This window comes from Triturus cristatus, chromosome 6, assembly GCF_964204655.1.
Source record: "Triturus cristatus chromosome 6, aTriCri1.1, whole genome shotgun sequence".
NCBI lineage: Eukaryota > Metazoa > Chordata > Amphibia > Caudata > Salamandridae > Triturus > Triturus cristatus.
In genome coordinates, this window is record NC_140589.1 from 768474629 (window position 1) to 768494125 (window position 19497).

A 19497-nucleotide genomic window follows, 5' to 3' on the forward strand; every position below is an offset into this window, starting at 1 on the left:
AGGAGGTAGAACACTGTTGGCACCTCAGGAAAATTTCTCCATTGCATTCTGGTAAGTGCAGTTTATGAAACTTTCAGTAGCTCACAACTAAGGAAGTGTTCACCTTCAGGGGGTGCAACCAGCGCTGTTACTTTTGTGCCTTCTTGGACATTTGTTTCTGGGTGATTATGTGAATTCCCAAAGCACCTTGACTGATACTAGCAATATTACTCTGATCTTATAAGAGTGTTGGCTCATTTGTTTTTAGCTCAGCCAACCACTGCAGAAAGTGATGGATAATTTAAGAAACGAGATTGCATTCAAAGCTGATACCGAATATAGGACCAGATGTACATTGGGAAAGGTTTGGGATTACCAAAATACCATTTTGCAATTCACTATTTGGTAATCGCAAACACCAATGTACAAAAGTGACTTTACACTTTCTTCAATTCTCAGTGGGTCGCAAATAGACCTACCTCATTAATATTCAAGAGGTAGGTCTCGGTTTGCGTCACATTGTGAATTGCAAACATCACAGGGATGGTGGCCTGCTAAAGTCAGCAGACCACCATGTCTGTGATTGCTTTTAAATAAAGCAATCTTTTTTTTCAAATGCAGCCTCTTTTCCTTAAAGGAAAGGGGCTGCTTTTCAATAAGAAAATAAAAAGTTTTTCTTTTCATTTTTTAAGAGTGGGCAGTGGTCCATGGTACCACTGTCTGCTCTTAGAAAATGTTTTTACAAGCATTCACAAAAGGGAAAGGGTGCCTTGGTGACCTCTTCTCATTTGAGAATGGGCTACCACCTACTTGAAGTAGGTAGCAAAATGCAAATGTTTTGCGACCACATTTCAGCTGCAAAACATTCACACATAGCCCTGCGATTCAGTATTAGGAAGGGACGCCCTAAACAGGGCACTTCTTAATAGTGAATTGCAAACCCAACTTGCGATCGATAATGGGTTACCGTTTCACAAATAGGGCTTCCTACATTAAAAAACGCTTTGTTGCAGATGCAAAAGACTCAAGTTTGCTAATCGGGCCGTTTGCGGCATCAAAAGAGTTTGGTACATCTTGACGATGATTCCTGACCAAGTAAATATTATGATATTTTAATTCAATAATCCAATGATCAGAGACTAGTTTGATGTGAAAAGCAAGGATACAATAATGGCAGTAGTTTAATAAGTTTAGGATTAAGGCCATAAAAGAAACTTATTCATGGTGGAGCAAAAACATTTCTTTGTACGAATAGAATTCCTTAGCACAACCAGGCTCTGAGAAAAGAAATGGGCTTTGATGGGACAGCCCCCCTCTCAGACCATTATAGGCACATTTGCATTCACACTGAGATGATTTCACAGAGTGCACTAAGTGATACCTGGTTGCAGACAGTGTCTTCTAAACTCTATGTGCTCCTGGGTACAATGGATAATACTAAGACTTAAGCTGACAGAATGAAAATAGACCAGCGAAGATGCTAGAGGTAGTTTGGAATGTGCCAGCCAATCAGTGGCCTAGCCAGCCAATCAGTGGCCTATTTGCAATGTGCCTTGCTGTGGTATGAAATCATACTGTGTGTGTCACTTCTTTTAGCCTGCATTAAGATGGGGTCCGCTTCACATCCAAGCATCACACTGCCAACTTCAAGAGGATTGATGCACATGAGTGAAGCCATATACCCTAAACATCTTTTCAAGATTGGCTTTCTTCGATTCTTTGCTGAACTGCCCACCTGAAGATGGCAGACAAATATCACTATGTCTGTGTGCTTCCAGCATTTGTTAGAAAAATTGTAATCCTCTGCTCAGAAAACAGTGAGTCAGACTTAGCTGTCAATAATGTAATGAGACCAACATAAACAGATGCATCACCAAGGTAACACATGGAATTGCATGCTGATTGTGGCCTCATAGAGAAGCCTGTGGGGTGGGGTGCGGTAAATGGAACACATGCGCACTAGAGGATGAACTTACTCCCTGGATGTAAAAAAAGGCCAGGAGTAAGAAACCAAGTATTGTGGAAGGTCAAAGCTGCCTCTTAACTTTAGCCCACCTGCTGCTGTCATCTTCTGCCAAGCATTAATTCTCTGTTGGTAGTTATGAGTTAGCAACCTGGCAAATCACTAATCACTCTAGTTACTCCAATGCATCACATGTAGCATCAGAGCTATTAACATATAAAATTATAGATGGGTAAGAGTGAATTACAGGGATGGTTTTCACCAACATAAAATAGACAATCTAAATAAAGCTCAGAATCCTGAGGTGAAAAACCTCCCCGTAATTCACATTTTACTGATCTATAATTTTATGTTAAGTATGACACCCAAAATCACCTGCCCCTGTTTCAACTGCTGTGCAGGGGCAGAGGATTAATGGGGGAGCCCTACATAACATGGCTTCTGTTATGTATCCCTGTCCAAAAGGTAAAAATATAAAAACTTACCTGCCATCTGTGAACAACGCCAATAACCTTCCCTGCCTTTCTTCCCCCTCCTCTGGCTGCATGTTCTGCTTTCTGTAAAAGCAGACAAGCACAGCTATGCTGCCACGCTCTCAGAGAGTCCTGGCAGCCTGGCCCGGAAGGTCTTTACGATGCACCTACAGTGGGTGACCAGTTTTGTTATCAACTGTTGCTAGATCATAGCAGTGAGTTATGACATTTGGAAACTGAAATATATTTTAGCGTCCCTCTATGAGAGCCATGCATAACAGAACAGTATATATTCAATGGTTCATTTCCTATGTAAAGCATACATTTTAAAGACTCCTGCATTAGCACCTCTGTGAGAAGAAGAGTGGGTGTTTGGTGGTGTATGGGGTAATGTATACACTTCATTTTTGTTGTTGTGGTGCATACCTTTCCCTCTCTTCTGCCAGCAGCTTTCTACACACCCTACTCTTGTTTACAAGGTTCTGAGGCAGATATCTTGGGTGTGGTGCACATTTTTCTTCTTTTGTTTATGCATTTAAATGCCACTGTTAAGTTTAAAGCATTGCAAGATCGTAGATACTGTTTCAGCTCAGGCAAAATGTGGAGGCAGTTGGAGAGCTTACCTGTTGTCCCAGTTAGCACCGAGGTGGCATATAACGGGAAACATCGGTTACATTGCGGTGTTTACACCGCAATACCTTTACAACACGGGTATTACAATGCAAGTCATTACAATGACTTGCGCTGGATGGCGCTCGAACCTAAGGAATAGTATGATTTACTATTAATTTCCAACACCTTCCCTACTGTACGTAGACGGGAGTTGGAGTAGTAAATCATACTATTCCCAAGTCCAGCGCCCTGCAGTGCAAATCGTTGTAACAACTTGCGTTGTAATGCCTGCGTTTTAACTTTGTATATTCACATACAACATATCTGTTGCATTATCATCCATCAATGTAACATTCTAAAAAGTTATGGAAACCTCGTCAATCAAACTGTTACTGTTAAACCTCCCAGTGGGACCTCACCCGCCCATACCCATAAATATATGACAGAGATAGAGTCATGGAAGTTCCTCCACTGGAGACATGTGTGTCGGGTTCAGGTGACCTCTGATAACTGATTGCATTATTACATGTACGCCCTTCACCAGGATAAACCTAAGATATTCCCATATCAAACAAATTACTAGGATGGTCTGCAGATCTCTTAAAGTTATATATATTTAAAAAAAATATAAAATAATTTTCTTCTTATATCCCATTCCCTGCAGTTCTTTATGGGTTTTCAACTAAGGGGTTTGAAGTGGGAAACAAACAGCATTCAAGAAGAAATTTGCTTCTGTCCTGCACTCCGTTTCCTTGATTTCCACCCTCCCGGCAGCAACCAGTCCTCATTTAGTCTTCTTCCTTTAGGAAACAACTGTTACAACTTATGCGTTACAACGCATGCCATTACCCCTCATGTCGTTACAACTTGAAAGGCTTGCTGCAGGGGGTAAAAGGTGTCGGATTTAACTCCAACACCTTCCCTTCTGTTGCACACGCTGGAGTTGGAATAGTAAATTATATTATTCCAACTTCCAGTGCACCCCCCGACAGCAAGTCGGGGTAAAGGTATGCGTTGTAACAGCATGCGGGGTAATAGCATGCGTTTTAACGTCATACAACCCTTCTCTTGATTTAAGGTTTGATCTATGATAAGTGTTGATAGTTACTCCAAATGCGTGTATAAAAATGTCAAAAGACTGCCTTACATTTGGTGAAACTCAGAGCTCACCAGAAAGTCACCCAAATACACTATAGGCAATATTTCTGATGTGACACACTGGTTCATATAATGCATTTTACCTATAGCCTGCAAGAGGATTGTAGCCATTAGTGTAGGCATTCTTCGTCTTGACTTTCAGTTTACTGCTTTGTTTACTGGACACAGTTGCCTGCAGATGCGTCTGAAACACAGACCCGGACAGGCCTTTTATTCCATTGAGCATTTCCCTCGTGGCTGGGAGCTCTTCGAGTTCGACTTTGAAAGCTCTGGATCACTCCTGGTGCCTCTGTTAATTTCCCCACTCCCTGAAGTGAATTGAGGCATACACAGGCAGACCTTCAACAGGGTTATTTATATATAAATATCTTTAGGGTTATGGTGTGTGTAGGGGTATAGAGTAGTACGGGTGTTTTAGGGTATAGGAGTGGATAGGGGCATTGTATCGGATGGGTGTTTTCAGGGCTTGATGGGGGTAAGGGTATTGGGAGGTAAGGGTACTTTTAGGGTTTAGGGGTGGGTGGGAGTATTTGGTGGTAAATATATTACGTTGTAATGCCTGTGTTGTAAAGGCTGTTTCCCAAACAGAAATGTCCACACCAAGTCCCTATTTGCATTATTACTTTTATGTCAATTACTAATTTTATGTGTTTATTCTTTAGATAGAGAATTTCAACTATCTCACTTTATTGATGTTGGCTCAAGACAATGCTATTTATTGGATGCTCTGGCTTGACTCATACATAATACATAGGAGGAACAACCATATTTCGAATGAGGAGCCAAAGGAAAACCATGGTGTCGGCTAGTGACTCTCAAGGCGAAAAGTCAGCTTCAGAAATCATGAGTGCAGGCATAAAAGAAAATTCTTGTTGTTAAGCTTCTATATAAAATAGGTCACATCAGCTTGGCAAGTTTATCTTAAAAATACTAAAAACTGCTAAATATGTTTCTAATCTATTCTAGACCAAGAAGGCAGTCAATACCTAAGCATTGAGTTAGAGCTCGAATAACATATTGTCAGTCCTCCCTGAAAAGCTTTGAGTCAACATTCACTCATTGCTTATTAGTAGCTGCCTTTGACCTTTGAAAGTGGTGGTGTCTATCGCCAGCTCAAAATTCCAGCAAAAAAAGAAAGGGAGAGTGACTTGTTGAAGGACGGCTGCGAGTGGAGTCACCCCGCTGAGAACATTATGATAAAAGTGGTTAAAATATTGCATTTTAAAGCACACATTTTCCATATATATGCTAAAATGTCATAGGCTTTGAAAGTGCACTCATAAAATATTTCAGAATTTTCATTGTCTGTCAATTCCCAGGAGCTGACCAAATTTTTTCATATTTTGCTAAATGGGTCCCACTATATGTTAAGTATTACTACCATTGCTAGCTTTTTGTGATGGCTATTGGTTACCTTCATTATGTTAATAATCACACACATTATGCACTGCCAGAATTTTGTCATTTACACTGCCCATATATAATGGGTGAGTCGTATTCAAAAATTCCTTAAGTATTTCAGGACAATGATTTACTTATGAGTGCCTCTAAATACCCATATACTATGGTTGATTACCCTAAGGTGAAGAATTAACTCCAGTAGGCCAACACCAGCATTTTACCATGTGCACTCATATTCCAAGAATTACCTCCAATTTGTCAGGGCCCGTATTTTGTCACAGGTGTCCTCCCTTGCAAGAATTACTACCAATGCACCAATGCTACTAGGTGGTCATAGGTATCTTCATATGCCAGGCATTACCTCGTTTGTCATTGTCAGCAGCACAGCTTCAAGCATAACACAGTCACACACATATTCTTGCTCTCTCTCTCTCTCTCTCTCTCTCTCTCTCTCACGCTCACACTCACTCCACTTCCCCTCTCTCATTCTAATTCACTCACATTCAAACTCCCTCACTTAGTATCACACTCTCACTCTCAGTCATTCGCAGTCTCACTCAAATATACTGAGATCTGATCCTATGGAACACCATGCCACCCAACCTCAGTGTGATTCAAGACTACTAACAATTCAGGAAACAGCTGAAAACCTGGATGTTATCCAGCTAGACCGATGATCTCACTGCCCTTTTGCTGCTTATCCTCTCCGCTGACTAGCGCGGGGAGGCTCCATTTGGGGGAGCTGGGTGCTTTAGAAATCACTTTAACATCACATAACATAAGTAGTGCAACATCCACGCTTTTAGTACTGATTTGGTCTGTCAAAACAGCCACATTCATTGCCCACCAGACATACACAAAGGCTTACCATATGGTGCATCTCCAAGGTTTAGCTTCACCTGCTATTAGTTGTGTAGTTCATCCACTGCCTTGCCAACTCATCTTTTCCTGACACTTCTCAACCTTTCCCATCATCTAACTCCACTTTCCCTCTCAGTCCTTTCTCAAGTTTTGAAAATGTGTAGAACTGAAAACTAATAGGCATATTTGAAGCAATTGCAGAAAGTGATGGTACATATACTTGGGCATCCATGACAACATAAGACATCACACCTAGCAAGTAATAAAACAATCAAAATAAGTGTATAGTGTAAGACAACCAAGGTGGAGAAATGGCTTTCACATTTTGTGGAGCAGACCTCGAATATGCCAACATCAGCTCTTCCCATCAAGTGAAGGAGTCTGCACAAAGCATTCCCATATGGGGGTGTTGATTCATGAAACCTCAGCAACTCCAAGGCACAGATTTGCAGACAGCAAAGCTCTGAATAGAAGTGTATTTAAAGAGCAGATTCAAGCCCTCCCCAGCAGATGTGTCATTAAAACTGCTCTAAGAGAGAGCTTAACTAGACCTCTAAATGTGCGTGGCCTATGCTCAATGAGTGAGACTTGATGTATCGGATTATTCTCATCTTTCTTCCATTAGATCATCATCACTTTCCCTTCATCGTCCCTCAAACCATTTCCCTCCTGCTTGGTCTGCAGGCTTCCTTAGTTTGCATCCAAGGGGAAGGAGTAACCAATAAAAACATGAAAAGGGAGCAACTAGTCAAGGAAGAGAAAAAACACTGCCAGCTTGAAACTGTTTTTATTTAAAATGCAGAGTATTTTACCACTTTATGACTCTCACCCCTAACACACTGTCTTGAGACATTCTTTTCATTTGTTGATAAACTAAAAAATAGGCTTTTCTCTATCCCATTCAAATTCTTGTTGTGGTGAAGAATCATCAAATGTCTTGATAAATAGCTAATTTTAGCCTTATTTTTCTAATGTTGCACATGCTGATGATGGGTTAGAACCTGCCTCCCACACTCCCTTTGAAGAAATGTAAAACAATACATTGACCTATTGTTGCTGTCCAGAATTTCCAGTAGTGACCCATATGAAGAACTTTTCTAGCTCCTTAGACATCATCTGTACACGTCCTGGTTCCCATTTGTGCCCCTGTTGTGTGGTCTCTTTAGTGAATGACTGAGTATCTAGCAGTAGCACAACTGGCTCATGGAAGCCGAAGCATTACTTTGCCACAACAACACCATTTTGGAGAGGTGCGACCAAAAACTCTACTGTGGTGCCAAGGTTAGACAGTCTGGTTTTGTTTTTTGCATAGTCTTGTATCTTCTGCATTTGTCAGTGAGTGGTCAACAACGAACAATGCATCAAAATGCCACACTTTCGCAAACCTTAGCCTAAATCGCTGCAAAACACTTGTATGACAAAATATCAGGAACAAAAATATTGTGATACATTAAATATTAAAAACAAATATTATGGACCAGAATATCATCAAAAAATAGGTAAGTATACAGAAATATTTGTAGATACCTAGCATTACACTTCATTTTATTTTAAATAATAGAGTTTAACATGATAATATAATGAAATTTAAATAGACAAAAAGATTCAAAAGAGTTAGCAAAAAATAACAAGAAAAATATACAAATATACATTAAAAAATGTTTTAAAAAAAGGCAAACAATTAAAATAATTAACATTAAATTAGTAAAACTAAATGAATTACCAAACATACATAAATAGAAAATAAAATAAAAAACAACAAAATTAATATGTCAATAAAAAATGCAAATTATTTTAATTTTTACATTATTTGGAGAAAAAAAGAAAATATTACCAATCCTATCTAACAATATTATGAAAAGTGTTGGACTTTGAAGGAGTAATAGTTACTATTTCTACTCTAGAGGATTGGTGTAATTGTTCTAACTGTGCGCAGACTTTAAAGATTTTGACAGTGAGTCCACTTTTCCATATTTAACATAATGTATCCAATATAACTATATCCCGTTGAGCTCCTGTAGTTTACCATAGTACGGCAATTTCCTCTAACTTACAAATGCACTTGCAAAGGCTTGCTTTCTCCAATATTAGGGATGTAGGCGTGTATCCAAATGTTGACAGCAGGATATGATGCTTTGTGAAATTCATATTTGCCCATTTCTAGATCACCCACTAAATAATTCAAGCTGGATGGGTGAAGACGATAATACCCAATAATATAGAGCAGTGGTAGTGGTTCCCAGGGCCGGCTTTAGCGCTGGTGGCTCCTGGTGCAACAGTTTATTTTGGCGCCCCCCCATCCTCCCCCGTCCCTCATGACCTCCTCCTCGGATTCCCTCACTGCCACTGGGCAAAAGTGCCTCTCATTTCTCCATAGCCCTTCTCTCACAAACCTTTCATTTGTTTTAAAGCCCTGGTAAAGGCTGACTTTAATAATTCATTCAGTTATAAACATAGCATACTTTATGGCAAGTGAAGACTCACTAGACAGGAATCAGATCTCTCTCGGTAACAGGAACATTAATCTCAAGACTTATCTTGACTTTTTTAATTGCTGCCTGATCGATGTACAAGGAACTCCACTGCATGTGTTTTTAAATCTTAAATTATTGCTAACAAAGCATCCTCCCACCCACCTTGAGGTCAGTGCTCACCTCCAGATCAGCGCCCAGTGCGGCCGCACCAGTCGCACCGCCCTAAAGCCGGCCCTTGCGGTTCCAATAATTTTGTATCGATAGTGGGCTCCATACTTGATCATTTATAGATTATCATAAGGCTCTTAAATAGCAAAGGAGAATGTCATCGAAGAAACTTTAAATTACAATAAAATATAAAAGTACTTTATACTTTTATACAATTCTATTTTGCTTTGTCAAAACATTTTAGGTAAGGAAACAATGAAAGCCTTGGCACAGTAGCCCTAAAGTCAGATGTTTGTGAACAGAACTGTTTTCAGGACTTTCCTGAATTGGCGCTGAACATCTTGACTTCTCAGTGCAGGTAATAGGGAAGTTCCAAGGCATGAACCTATGCATGTTACTGATTTACCTCCAAATGTCAGTCTTTTCATAAATAGAATTAATGAGATTATAAGCATTGATACATCTAGGATTTGACCTCGACACATATTAGTAGTGGACTTTATTCCTTTCCTCACATAGTATTATTCCTCATTCACCAAAATTGAGCAAAAAAGTAGTATCTGAAAGTCGAATATATGCTGTGGAGCTATCAATGTTTACTTTTGTCTAAACCCATATAACTAACTCCCTGCCTCTGAAGATCTAGGCATGCAGCTCTCCTCGTCCCTAAACTGGGATCTAAAGTATTCGGAGAAAAATGCAGAATTTCAACTCCCCATTACTAAAGACTGTAAAACTGACAGATGCATGAAGCAGCACACATGAAAGTTAGAAAATGGCTTTTTAGGATTGTTTATGTGCAGGAAGGGATACCTTCCTACACATAACCAATCCTCCCCTGCACATAGACACCCTTGCACTCTGGTGCAAGTTTTCCTGCGTTGGCGCTAAGTTGTAAACTTAGCGCCATCGCAGGGGGAAACGGAAGGCCGCACCACATTCTTGTAAATATGGTGCAGCCTTGAGTTTCCGAAGTGGTGGAGAATGTCGTTAAGCCCAGGAGACTAACGACATGCTCCGCCACTTCGTCGTACATATGGCTCTTACATTTGTAAGTGCGTAGGTAAGTGTGTGTCCAAAGCTGAGCCGCTTCTTCCTTGCTAATGTTACCATGTTTTTTTAGGTAATGCGTGGCCTTTCATTATGTCAAAAGTAGGGCCAGAAGTAAAGCATTGAATGAGCTTACTACCAAGCTTTACTGGAGAATTCTGTCATTCTTTAAAAAGGGTTTTCATAATTAAATGAACGTTGCCTAATATAATGGTTTTTGATGTAAAATGTATACAGGTATTTGCAGATTTTTTCATTTGAAAAAAGGCGATACATTATATTGGCGTAAATAAAAATGCTACTGAGAGACTGCCTTTGCAGGTACAACAATGATCTTGACAAATGTCGTGGCTAATAGTCATTCTAGTGCCTACATTTCCCATAGGTTCATTAGGAATAATGCTGTTTTTTTTCTTCCATTCTCACTCTTTTTTCTATGTCTTTCTCCTCATCTCTCAATCTCGCCTCTCCTTTTGCCACCCTGTCATTTCACATTTTCTCTTGTTCCTTCTGTCTCTCTTTCTCTCATCTCTCACTCCCTGGTGCCGCCATTCTGTGTACATGCTTAACACTCTTTCTCTACCTCTCCTCGCCATTTGCTCTCTTTTGTCCATCTATCAGTCTCTGTCAATTTTCATTTCTCACTCTTCTACTATCTGATGTCATAAATCTAATACTTGATTGCTATTTAATACACCATCAAAGGAAAAAGTAAGGAGAGGTCGGAATCTGAGCAGAAGGCAGATATTTTGCACCATAAAAGATGGTAACACACCCTTACTGCATTATTATGTGCATATTTTATAGGTAGGGCTCCCAGTTTTATGGTATGTATTTTTTTAACATTTCTGTCTGTATTTATCCATATTTCTTTTTTGGCTGTCTTATTGGCATTTATCCATATTTATTTTGTGTTTTGAGAACAAATGACGTCATAAAATGGTATACTTTCACATTTATTTAACACTTAGACGTGCACTCATACATGGGTCCCTGTGACGTTTTGGCAAATTAAGCAGCGGCATATAATAAAATACTACACCCACAGGTACATATTAGCATTAAACTACAAATAAATGTGAACATCTGCCTGTATTTAAGGACATTCCATCCTGTTTCCTAACTCCCCATGCTGTTTATTTGCTCAGCTTTAACCTGGGGTTCAAGAAAGACAGCATGGAGAGCCTCTCACAAGAAGCACAAGTATTTTCCCACTTTTAAAAATAAATACAGGCAGGAAACACGTTGGCCCTATTCACAAAAATAAACTGGGAGGAAAGTCTAACTTTACGACTTTTGGCATTCACAAAGGGCATTATCTACTCGTAAATGCCCTTTACGACTACCAAAAGTTGAGCTTTACGACTTTTGGTATTCACAAACGGCATTTACGAGTAGTAAATGCCCTTTGTGAATACCGAAAGTGGTAAACTTAGACTTTTGGCTCAATTTTCCATTGTGAATCGGTCCTGATGGTTTGTGTCTGCATTTATCAGTAAAAAAACAGTAAAAACCGAAAACTGGGAGCCTTAATTATAAGCCAAGCTGTGGCTGGACCATATTGTGGAGAGAAATGGCTGAACTTACCCGGTGCAGTTGAATTTGCCTGCTGAAGTATTGTTTACCGGACTTGAAACTCCCATGTGAATAGGGAAGAACCCTCCAATGTATATGTCCCCTGGCAACCTAGCGGCCAATCCATCTGGACTCTCACAAGCCACTGCAGAACCCAGGGAACAAAGGCAAAAAAGGGCCAGCAGCAAGACCTTCTGAAGCATGTTGGACCTTCTCCAGTACCGCTGCGAATGCTGCAGCTCACATAACCATTCACCTATTCACTTCGAAAAAATGTGAATAACACTTTCAGCGATGTAAATGACTCGGTGAAAGCCTGAGGTGCGACCTAGAACCAAAGCTCGCCCCCTATTGTACAGTAAATATACGGTAGCACTTCACAGGTGTAGGATTTCAGACAGACTGGTTTTGACAAAGGCACCTTTACTTCGAAATATGCTCATGGGAGGTACAACAATATCCCCAGGTGTGTAGAATGTATAAGGAATGAGGTTGACCTCCTTTGTAGCACAACAGTTTGAGCAAAACAAAACATTTTCTTTCCACCACCCCATTACAATAAGACAACACACGCGAAGGAGAAGAAATTCCTCGAAAACCCCCCAACAAATATGTTAGTAGATATGAATTATACCAGCATTCAATAATGCGATATAATGACCTAAGTGGTATGTAACAAGGATTTTCATAGTTATTCGAGGGGGAAATAATATTTGTTCATTTTTTAGTTTGTTTTAATAATTTTAAAGGCCGACCTCGACACTTGCTCAACATGATAATAAGAAAACAAAGCGGATCTAAGAGGAAGAAGTAACAAAACCAACAAAATACAAATTCAATAAAATAAAGTTCAAGGTAAAAAAAAATGAAACGACAACTCTTCGTGAAACAGGGAAAACTCAAATGAGTTGCCCAGTCAGAGTCGTTTCTTGTTTTTCCTTTGCTGAAGTGTAAAGCAATGAGCAGAGCGTAAGAACTGCGGGCTTTCATTCTACAAAGAAATAATTGTGTGGTAAATCCGCCCTGAAAAATACCAATAACAATTATGCCCAAATGCAGTATTACACACCCATTCCGATATCTCCATGTCAGAACCGGGCATATTGTGGTAATAACACACGCTTTTCCCGTCCGGATCTGCCAAGCTCAAAGTTCGCCAGGTTGTATCCTTTGAAATTTGTGCATGGGCCTCTCACTCTCAAACAGCTTTAAGCTCATCAACTACAAAGACAATCGGGGTGCACTTCATATGTCCAGTTCATATTCTGAAATAGATATCCAAAATAGCAGCTCCATTACAGCAACATCTCCTTGCCAATATCGTAATTCCCATCTTAACTAAAATTCCAGACACAGACCTGGTGGAAACAGTGGCGTAGCTTTAGCTGGAGGGTGGGTGGGGTATCCGCCCCGGGCGGCACGAGTTTTGGGGCGGCAGCAATAGCAAGCCCTCCCCCCCTGTGTTTGTCGCCTCACGGAGAAGACTCACCAGCCCCCCCCCCCCCCAACTCTTCCCTCACACGCAAGGGATCGCCATGGCGGACAGAGGGCTAGCCACGCCATTGGGTGGAAAAGCCTTCTCTTAATTCAGATGATGAATCCAACTTTGGACCCCATCACCAATCACCCAACCCAAGGTAAACCTATTGGAATGGCAGTGACTAAGGCCAGTATTTAGTAACATGTGACAGAAAGCAGCGCAGCACCCAAAACTGGTGGCCTGGGTGCGTGACAGGAAGACAGCAGAAAACACAATATCTGAAGAGATATTTCTCTATCCTGCTCTCTCCCTAGCAGTGGTTCATAATTAGGTTGCCATGTGCCACACACACCTTTGCCACTAAGTGCAAGGGTGTGTGTGTGTGATGTCTAGCACTGATTTTGTACTGTAAGGGTACCTGTGTGGTACAAAATAATCTGCCTAGATAAACTTGAAAACTTTTGCCTTTTCACATGAGTAGTGCAGCACACATGACTGGGGAAAGGAAGGAGAAACAAAAGCATTTCCCCTTTTTAACACCTGCTTCTGAGTCAGATTTAGTTTTAGTGCAAAACCCTGTGTCCTATTGTTATTAGATAGGGTTTTATGTCAAAAATCATGGGTTGTTGCATGGGAACACCCACATAACACCCATCGAACGCCCTCTTGATGTAGAGGTAACAGAAATCAACTTTACAGAGAAAAACAAGTTTTGCACTGGAAAGTAACTCCAAGAAAAAACATTTTGTGCTGGTTGCCTTCACGTTTGTGATGCAAACCAGTGCAAAATATTTGTAAATCTGCCCCTAAGTGTCCACAATGTTTCTGAGAGTAACAACTACATCTGAAGTCGAGGAAGTGCCAAGGCAACTGTCTACTAAAACATTCCACTAAATTTGTCCTCCTGCCTTTGATAAGTGAGCTTCAGAGGGTTCATTTGACACCATTGAGATACACCAACCTGATTGCCTGCTTGCTATAGACAGGAAATAAGAATGTATCTCTGAACTGGATGCCACCTTTTTGTCATAATGAGCATAATCACTTGTCATGCTGCAATTCATTTCAGAAGAACGCCCCTCAAGTGATCTTTAATGTGCACATTTCCAGAGACCTTTTAAGGCAAGGGCAAAGTGGGTTCTGGCCCAGGGCCCCAAACCTTCAAGGAATCCCTGATAGAGCCAGCTCTGTTCTGCAGAGAATATTTCCCTGATGGCCTTGAATAATTCTTAAACAGATTATTTTTTAAATACTGTTTTTCTTTCATTTATTTTTAATGTGGGTGATGTCTGAAAGTCTATTACAGACATTTTGCAGAGAAATATTGTGTTTATGTATCATGCAACATCCTCAAAAAAAGGTTTCTTTTAGATCAAAACAGGACCTCACATATGAAAAATAGTAGGGGGTCACAGAGAGTATTTGTAGGAGTGTTAGTGAGCTGCTACTGTGTTACAACATTGAAAACATACTATCGCCAAATATTAGATGTAAACACATTTACAATTTGAACGAGGGTGCTTGTGCACTCTCAGTGACCTGGCCACTGAGGGCTTGAAAGAGCTGAAATTGGATCATAAATTCAAAGCTGTTCTGAACAGGGGCCCCCAAAATATGTTTGGCCCAGGGCCCCCGAAATCCTTAACATGTCCCTGCACATTTCTCAGTAAACATGCAGGAATCACAGATTTCTATGTAAATGCATACTGTAGTTGCCAAATACTTGAATCACATTTTTCCTCCCTATGTCCAAATATTGGATAGCACTGAATGTCAAAATAAATTAAATTAAAGCAGGCATGCATGTGAGTGAGGAGTGGCTCTTGTAGGCCATTAACCATTAGCCATTGCTGTTGCCCTTTAAGTCGGAGTTTGGGAGACCAGCTGTACCCTGATCTCAGCTTTGAAACTCATATAGCCCCTTATCAACCAAAACAGCTTTCCATTTCTTCTGGACTGAGCAGGTGCAGGAATAGAAATATCCTCCACCTTAAGTTATCTAGATTAATAACAACATTAGCCCAGAAGGAATCAATAACTTATGCCTGTAATAGCACTTGGAGCTCCCTACCGTGGAACATCAGGAAGAAGGCCTTCCTCCGTACTGATGCAGCGTTTCGGGAACTCAAATAATTATTCATAACCTGGACCCAAATAATTCTAGTTCCCTCCACCCTGTATGAGTTTAGACCAAATTTTACCAACTAAAGTATCAGCTCTAAATGATGAATCTTTTTAAGAAGGCAGGGATTTGATGAATAATAACCTGAATTTACACTGTGATTCAACACCATACCGTAATAATAACTGACACTTTTCCGTTAATAACAATAATCTTTATCTAAAATAATGTGATGCTTATTGAGTACAAACAGCGCACAAATCAGAGTAATTCACTCTAAGAACATTCAGTTTCAATCAGTTGAGTATACATCTCATTAACAGCACAATAGGAGAGTGGCTAGATAGAGAGACAAAACACACTATTGTCCAAACTCAATACGTCATTTTCAGGCTTTTGTATCTTTCTCTTCTGCAGCATGTTCACATTTCGTTCACGTTTAATGTAACTTTTTCTCTCCGCATGTCCGCTTCCAGAGGAACTCGCGTTCAGAGGCTCATTGCTTCCTCCATATCCTTGGTCATCAGCGAAGACACACGGAAAACTGATTAGGCTCTCTCCCTTCCTCACAACTTGGTTTATTATTTCAAGCTAGGTTTTCTGAGGCCTATGTCTCCAGCACAAAAAAAGCCATTTTCTAGGAAAAGACAAATACAACGTGAATATCATATCTTTTGCATGAATGTATTCTCTAAAAGTGTTCTGCTTAGCAATATTTGTTATTTGTACAAGTTTCAAAGAACATCAGTAAGATCATTAAACATGCAGCCCTTTAGTCATTAGTTTCTGCATTAGTTATGTGCAGACTTGTGGCCTGCCCCAGATTTTCTCTAAACGCGTTCTCATTTACACATGCGCAGGTAAATTCAAACTCAGTTATTAGCACACAGTTAACTTTTTATGATTATTTCGCAAAATTAGAGGTTCAATCCGAGCAGGTTTTGTTTTGCAAAAACCCAGCTCCCTCAGTACTTTTCCAAAGCTCTTAAAAACCCAGCTCACATCTTCTGCACCAATGTCCCTATATTATAGTTGATGTTCAAGATTATCTTCTACTACAATTCAAATTCTGCAGTTCCGTGTAACTCTCTATGCTCCTGCATTATCATTCTGGTTAAAATATTTTGGTACATTTCATTAATTTTAATGTCATTGAAATTAAGTTACATCGTAAATCTCACTAATATTTGTGGAGCAGTAGCAGTGGTGAAATTGGCCTACATCCAATAATCATGTTTTATTTAGTTGTAGAACCCTTGTAAATGTACTACATGTACTTAGGGCCTGTAAATCAAATGCTACTACTTGGACAGTAGCACTCGTTGGGCCACCCACTAAAGTAGCTCTTTAAAACATCTAAGGTCTGCCACTGCAGGCTGTACTGAAGTTTCAAACTGTCAATTAAATGGGAGAAAATACACATTTGCCAAGCTTAAACCTTTGTTAATACTGTAATTCACCCCTAAGGTAGGCCCTAAGCCTCATAGGGGAGGGTGCATTGTATGTAAAAAGTAGGGCATCTGTGCTTCGATTTTACATGCCCTGACAGTGAAAAATGACTAAAGTCACTTTTCACTGTTGTAAGGCCTATTTCTCCTTTTGACTAACACTGGATTACCTTATTACATCTAATATGTGATAATTTTAGATTGGGAGCAGATGCAAATATGGTGTTTACACTCAAATGAATGGTAATTTAAAATCCTCTTTAATGGTAGAGTCGGATTTTGAGTTACAATTCTGAAAATTCCACTGTAAGTACGTTGGGATGTTCTTGTCCTAACTATGTGTACCTTCTGCCAGTCTCCTGGATCACATGACTGTGAATGGCTCTGCTGTTGGATTTTGTGTCCTTATGCAGGATGACTGGGTAGGAGCTGCACCAAGCCCCACTTGCACTTCAAAGTACCTTGCCTAATACACACACAAAGACTTTGATAGCAGTCGTGCCCTGCCTTTTGTTACCCCTAAACAGTTTGGAGCCTTGACAGGGGAAGAACTATAAACAAACAGATGTGGGGGTAAGACAAGGCGATCCTTCACTCAAAGGCTGCCACCAGGTGAAAATATTGGGCCTCCTGAGCAGTTCTTCAGAACACCCCTAAACCTGTGGAAGTCACAGATGAAGGACTGCACTGCTGCCCTAAATCTCCCCTGCTGCTTGAAGGACTGCCTTCCTCTTCTGAGAAGGAATTCTGGACCTGATTTCCAGGCTATCCAGAAGGATTCCAAAGGTCTGTTGGCTGAACTTGTGTGAGTTACAGGGACACAACAAACTCTGGGGTCATCCCTGCAACTGCCATGCTGACCTGCTACATTTGGACCTGCCTGAACTTGCAACTGAACCTGCCTTGACTGCTTCTGAACGTGCCTGATCCCTGATGCCCTCTGCTGGAGTGAGTCCCTGATTGGCAAGAGGTGCTCTCCTGTTCCAGTTGATCTCTCCACAGAAGAAAAGGTGAAATTCTGAATTTTGGCATCTTCACCACCACAAGCGAACCCGTTCACATCCAGACTCTTCTGCCTTTGATGACTGCCAGTGCAAAGCTCCAGTGAGACCAATTCTTTGTGCTTCAGCATCACCTTGCAACAACCGGCAATGCAAGAACTGAACTTTGCGCTACAACGACAGCCCATGGTGACTGTCAATGCAAAGATCCAGCATGACCCAGCACAATTTCTGACCGGCTCTTCTTGCTTCTGCGATGATCATCTGCAACGCTAGGCCTGCTCTTCATCATACACCGCAGACCGCAGGTTTCTCCTCGCTCCTCGCAGCCTCCTTCACCGTGCATGGAATTCTTCCAGCCAGACTTAGAAGGTATCTTTTCAGCGGAACTAACCTAGTCCCTGTATCTGGCCCACGCTCAATTGCGATAGGCCTGAACTTATGACTTTCCCCAACATCTAGCAAGAGAAGATGAAAGCCAGTGGGGCTTTGTGCTATTAGGCACTTTTTTTACCTTAAACTTTGACCTTTAATATCTCTGGTTTTACTGAACGGATTTTTGTCATTCCGGTATCATTTAAGTTAATAAAATTTACTCTATTGTTCTAAATTGTTGTGGGATTAGTCTTGTGTTGTGTTTGCACTTTAATACTGTTTTTGTGCTCTATTAATACTTTACACATAAGCCTGACTGTTTATTATCAAGCTACCAGGGGATAAAGCAAAGATTAATATAGTGACTTTTGTGGCTCACCCAGACAAGGATTGTAGTTGTTGCCTGAGTGGGACTGGCACCCCCTTAACCAGTAACCCAATTTCTTGCAATGGTGGCAGCAGTGGAATCCAGTACTTGTTTGCAGTGCCGCTCAGCGATCTTGGCGCAAAACTAAAATCCCACATAAATAATCTGACTCCAGATTCAATCTCTTTTTAGATTCTCCTGAAATGGCTACTCTCTTTTTTTAACTTTTTCCAAATTTAATTACTGATTCACCTTTGCTCCACCTGTGATACCTGCTTGAGTAGATGGAGCTGTGCATTATTGGCAGTCTCAAGATGGTAGAGTTGAGGAAACTCTGCAAGAAGAAAAGGCTAACTTTGGAGAAGAGGGACATAAACGTAGACTTTCAAGTAGCCCTCAGAGCATCTGAGGAGGGCCAAAAGATGAAAACTGCACACAGAGAGCAGGAAGACAATGACACTGAGGAGGAGGAGGCGGAAGCTGATGAAGAGGATGGGGATGCTGAAGGAGATGGCATGGCCACAGGTCTAGAGCTGCAGCAGGAGGAGTAGACAAAAAACCTGTGTACAGAAGTAAGGTCCCCTGAAAGGAGCAGTGTGTCCTCCCACAACCTGTCCCCTGAGAAACTGGAGGACAGGAGGACTGAAAGGGAGTTGCAACTGCAGCGAACCAAATTGAAATTAGAGGCAGCCAAGGGGGAGGCAGCTTGATCTCAAAGCAAAATATATAACAAAGTCCAGTGGCAATGGTAGCAGCAAGAGTCCACTTTCCGGTGGAGAGAGGAGGGTCAACTTGCCCAAGGATCCAATGCCTAACTTTGTTGGTGGGGTTGACACAGACAAGTGGTTTCAGGCATATGAAGTAGCTCTGTAGATGTATAGGGGTTGGCTCTTTTTGCAGGGTCACCCCAAAATGTTTTGTCTTCCTCCTCCTCTTTTTCTGAACTCATTTGTGTTGTGTTTAGGACTCTGTGCACTTTACCACTGCTAT

At 40.8% G+C, this 19497-nt stretch overlaps 1 protein-coding gene across 1 annotated transcript in view; it reads right to left on the minus strand.

Moving 5' to 3' along the window:
* Positions 1 to 11962, minus strand: part of LOC146817841 (G protein-coupled receptor family C group 6 member A-like) — a 358097-nt gene extending 346135 nt beyond the window's left edge. Inside the window, exon 1 of the mRNA XM_085611304.1 lies at positions 11727 to 11962. Coding sequence (XP_085467430.1) covers positions 11727 to 11917 — 191 coding nt within the window. The 5' untranslated portion in view covers positions 11918 to 11962. The remainder of the gene's footprint in view (positions 1 to 11726) is intronic.
* Between the last annotated feature and the right edge of the window lie 7535 nt (positions 11963 to 19497).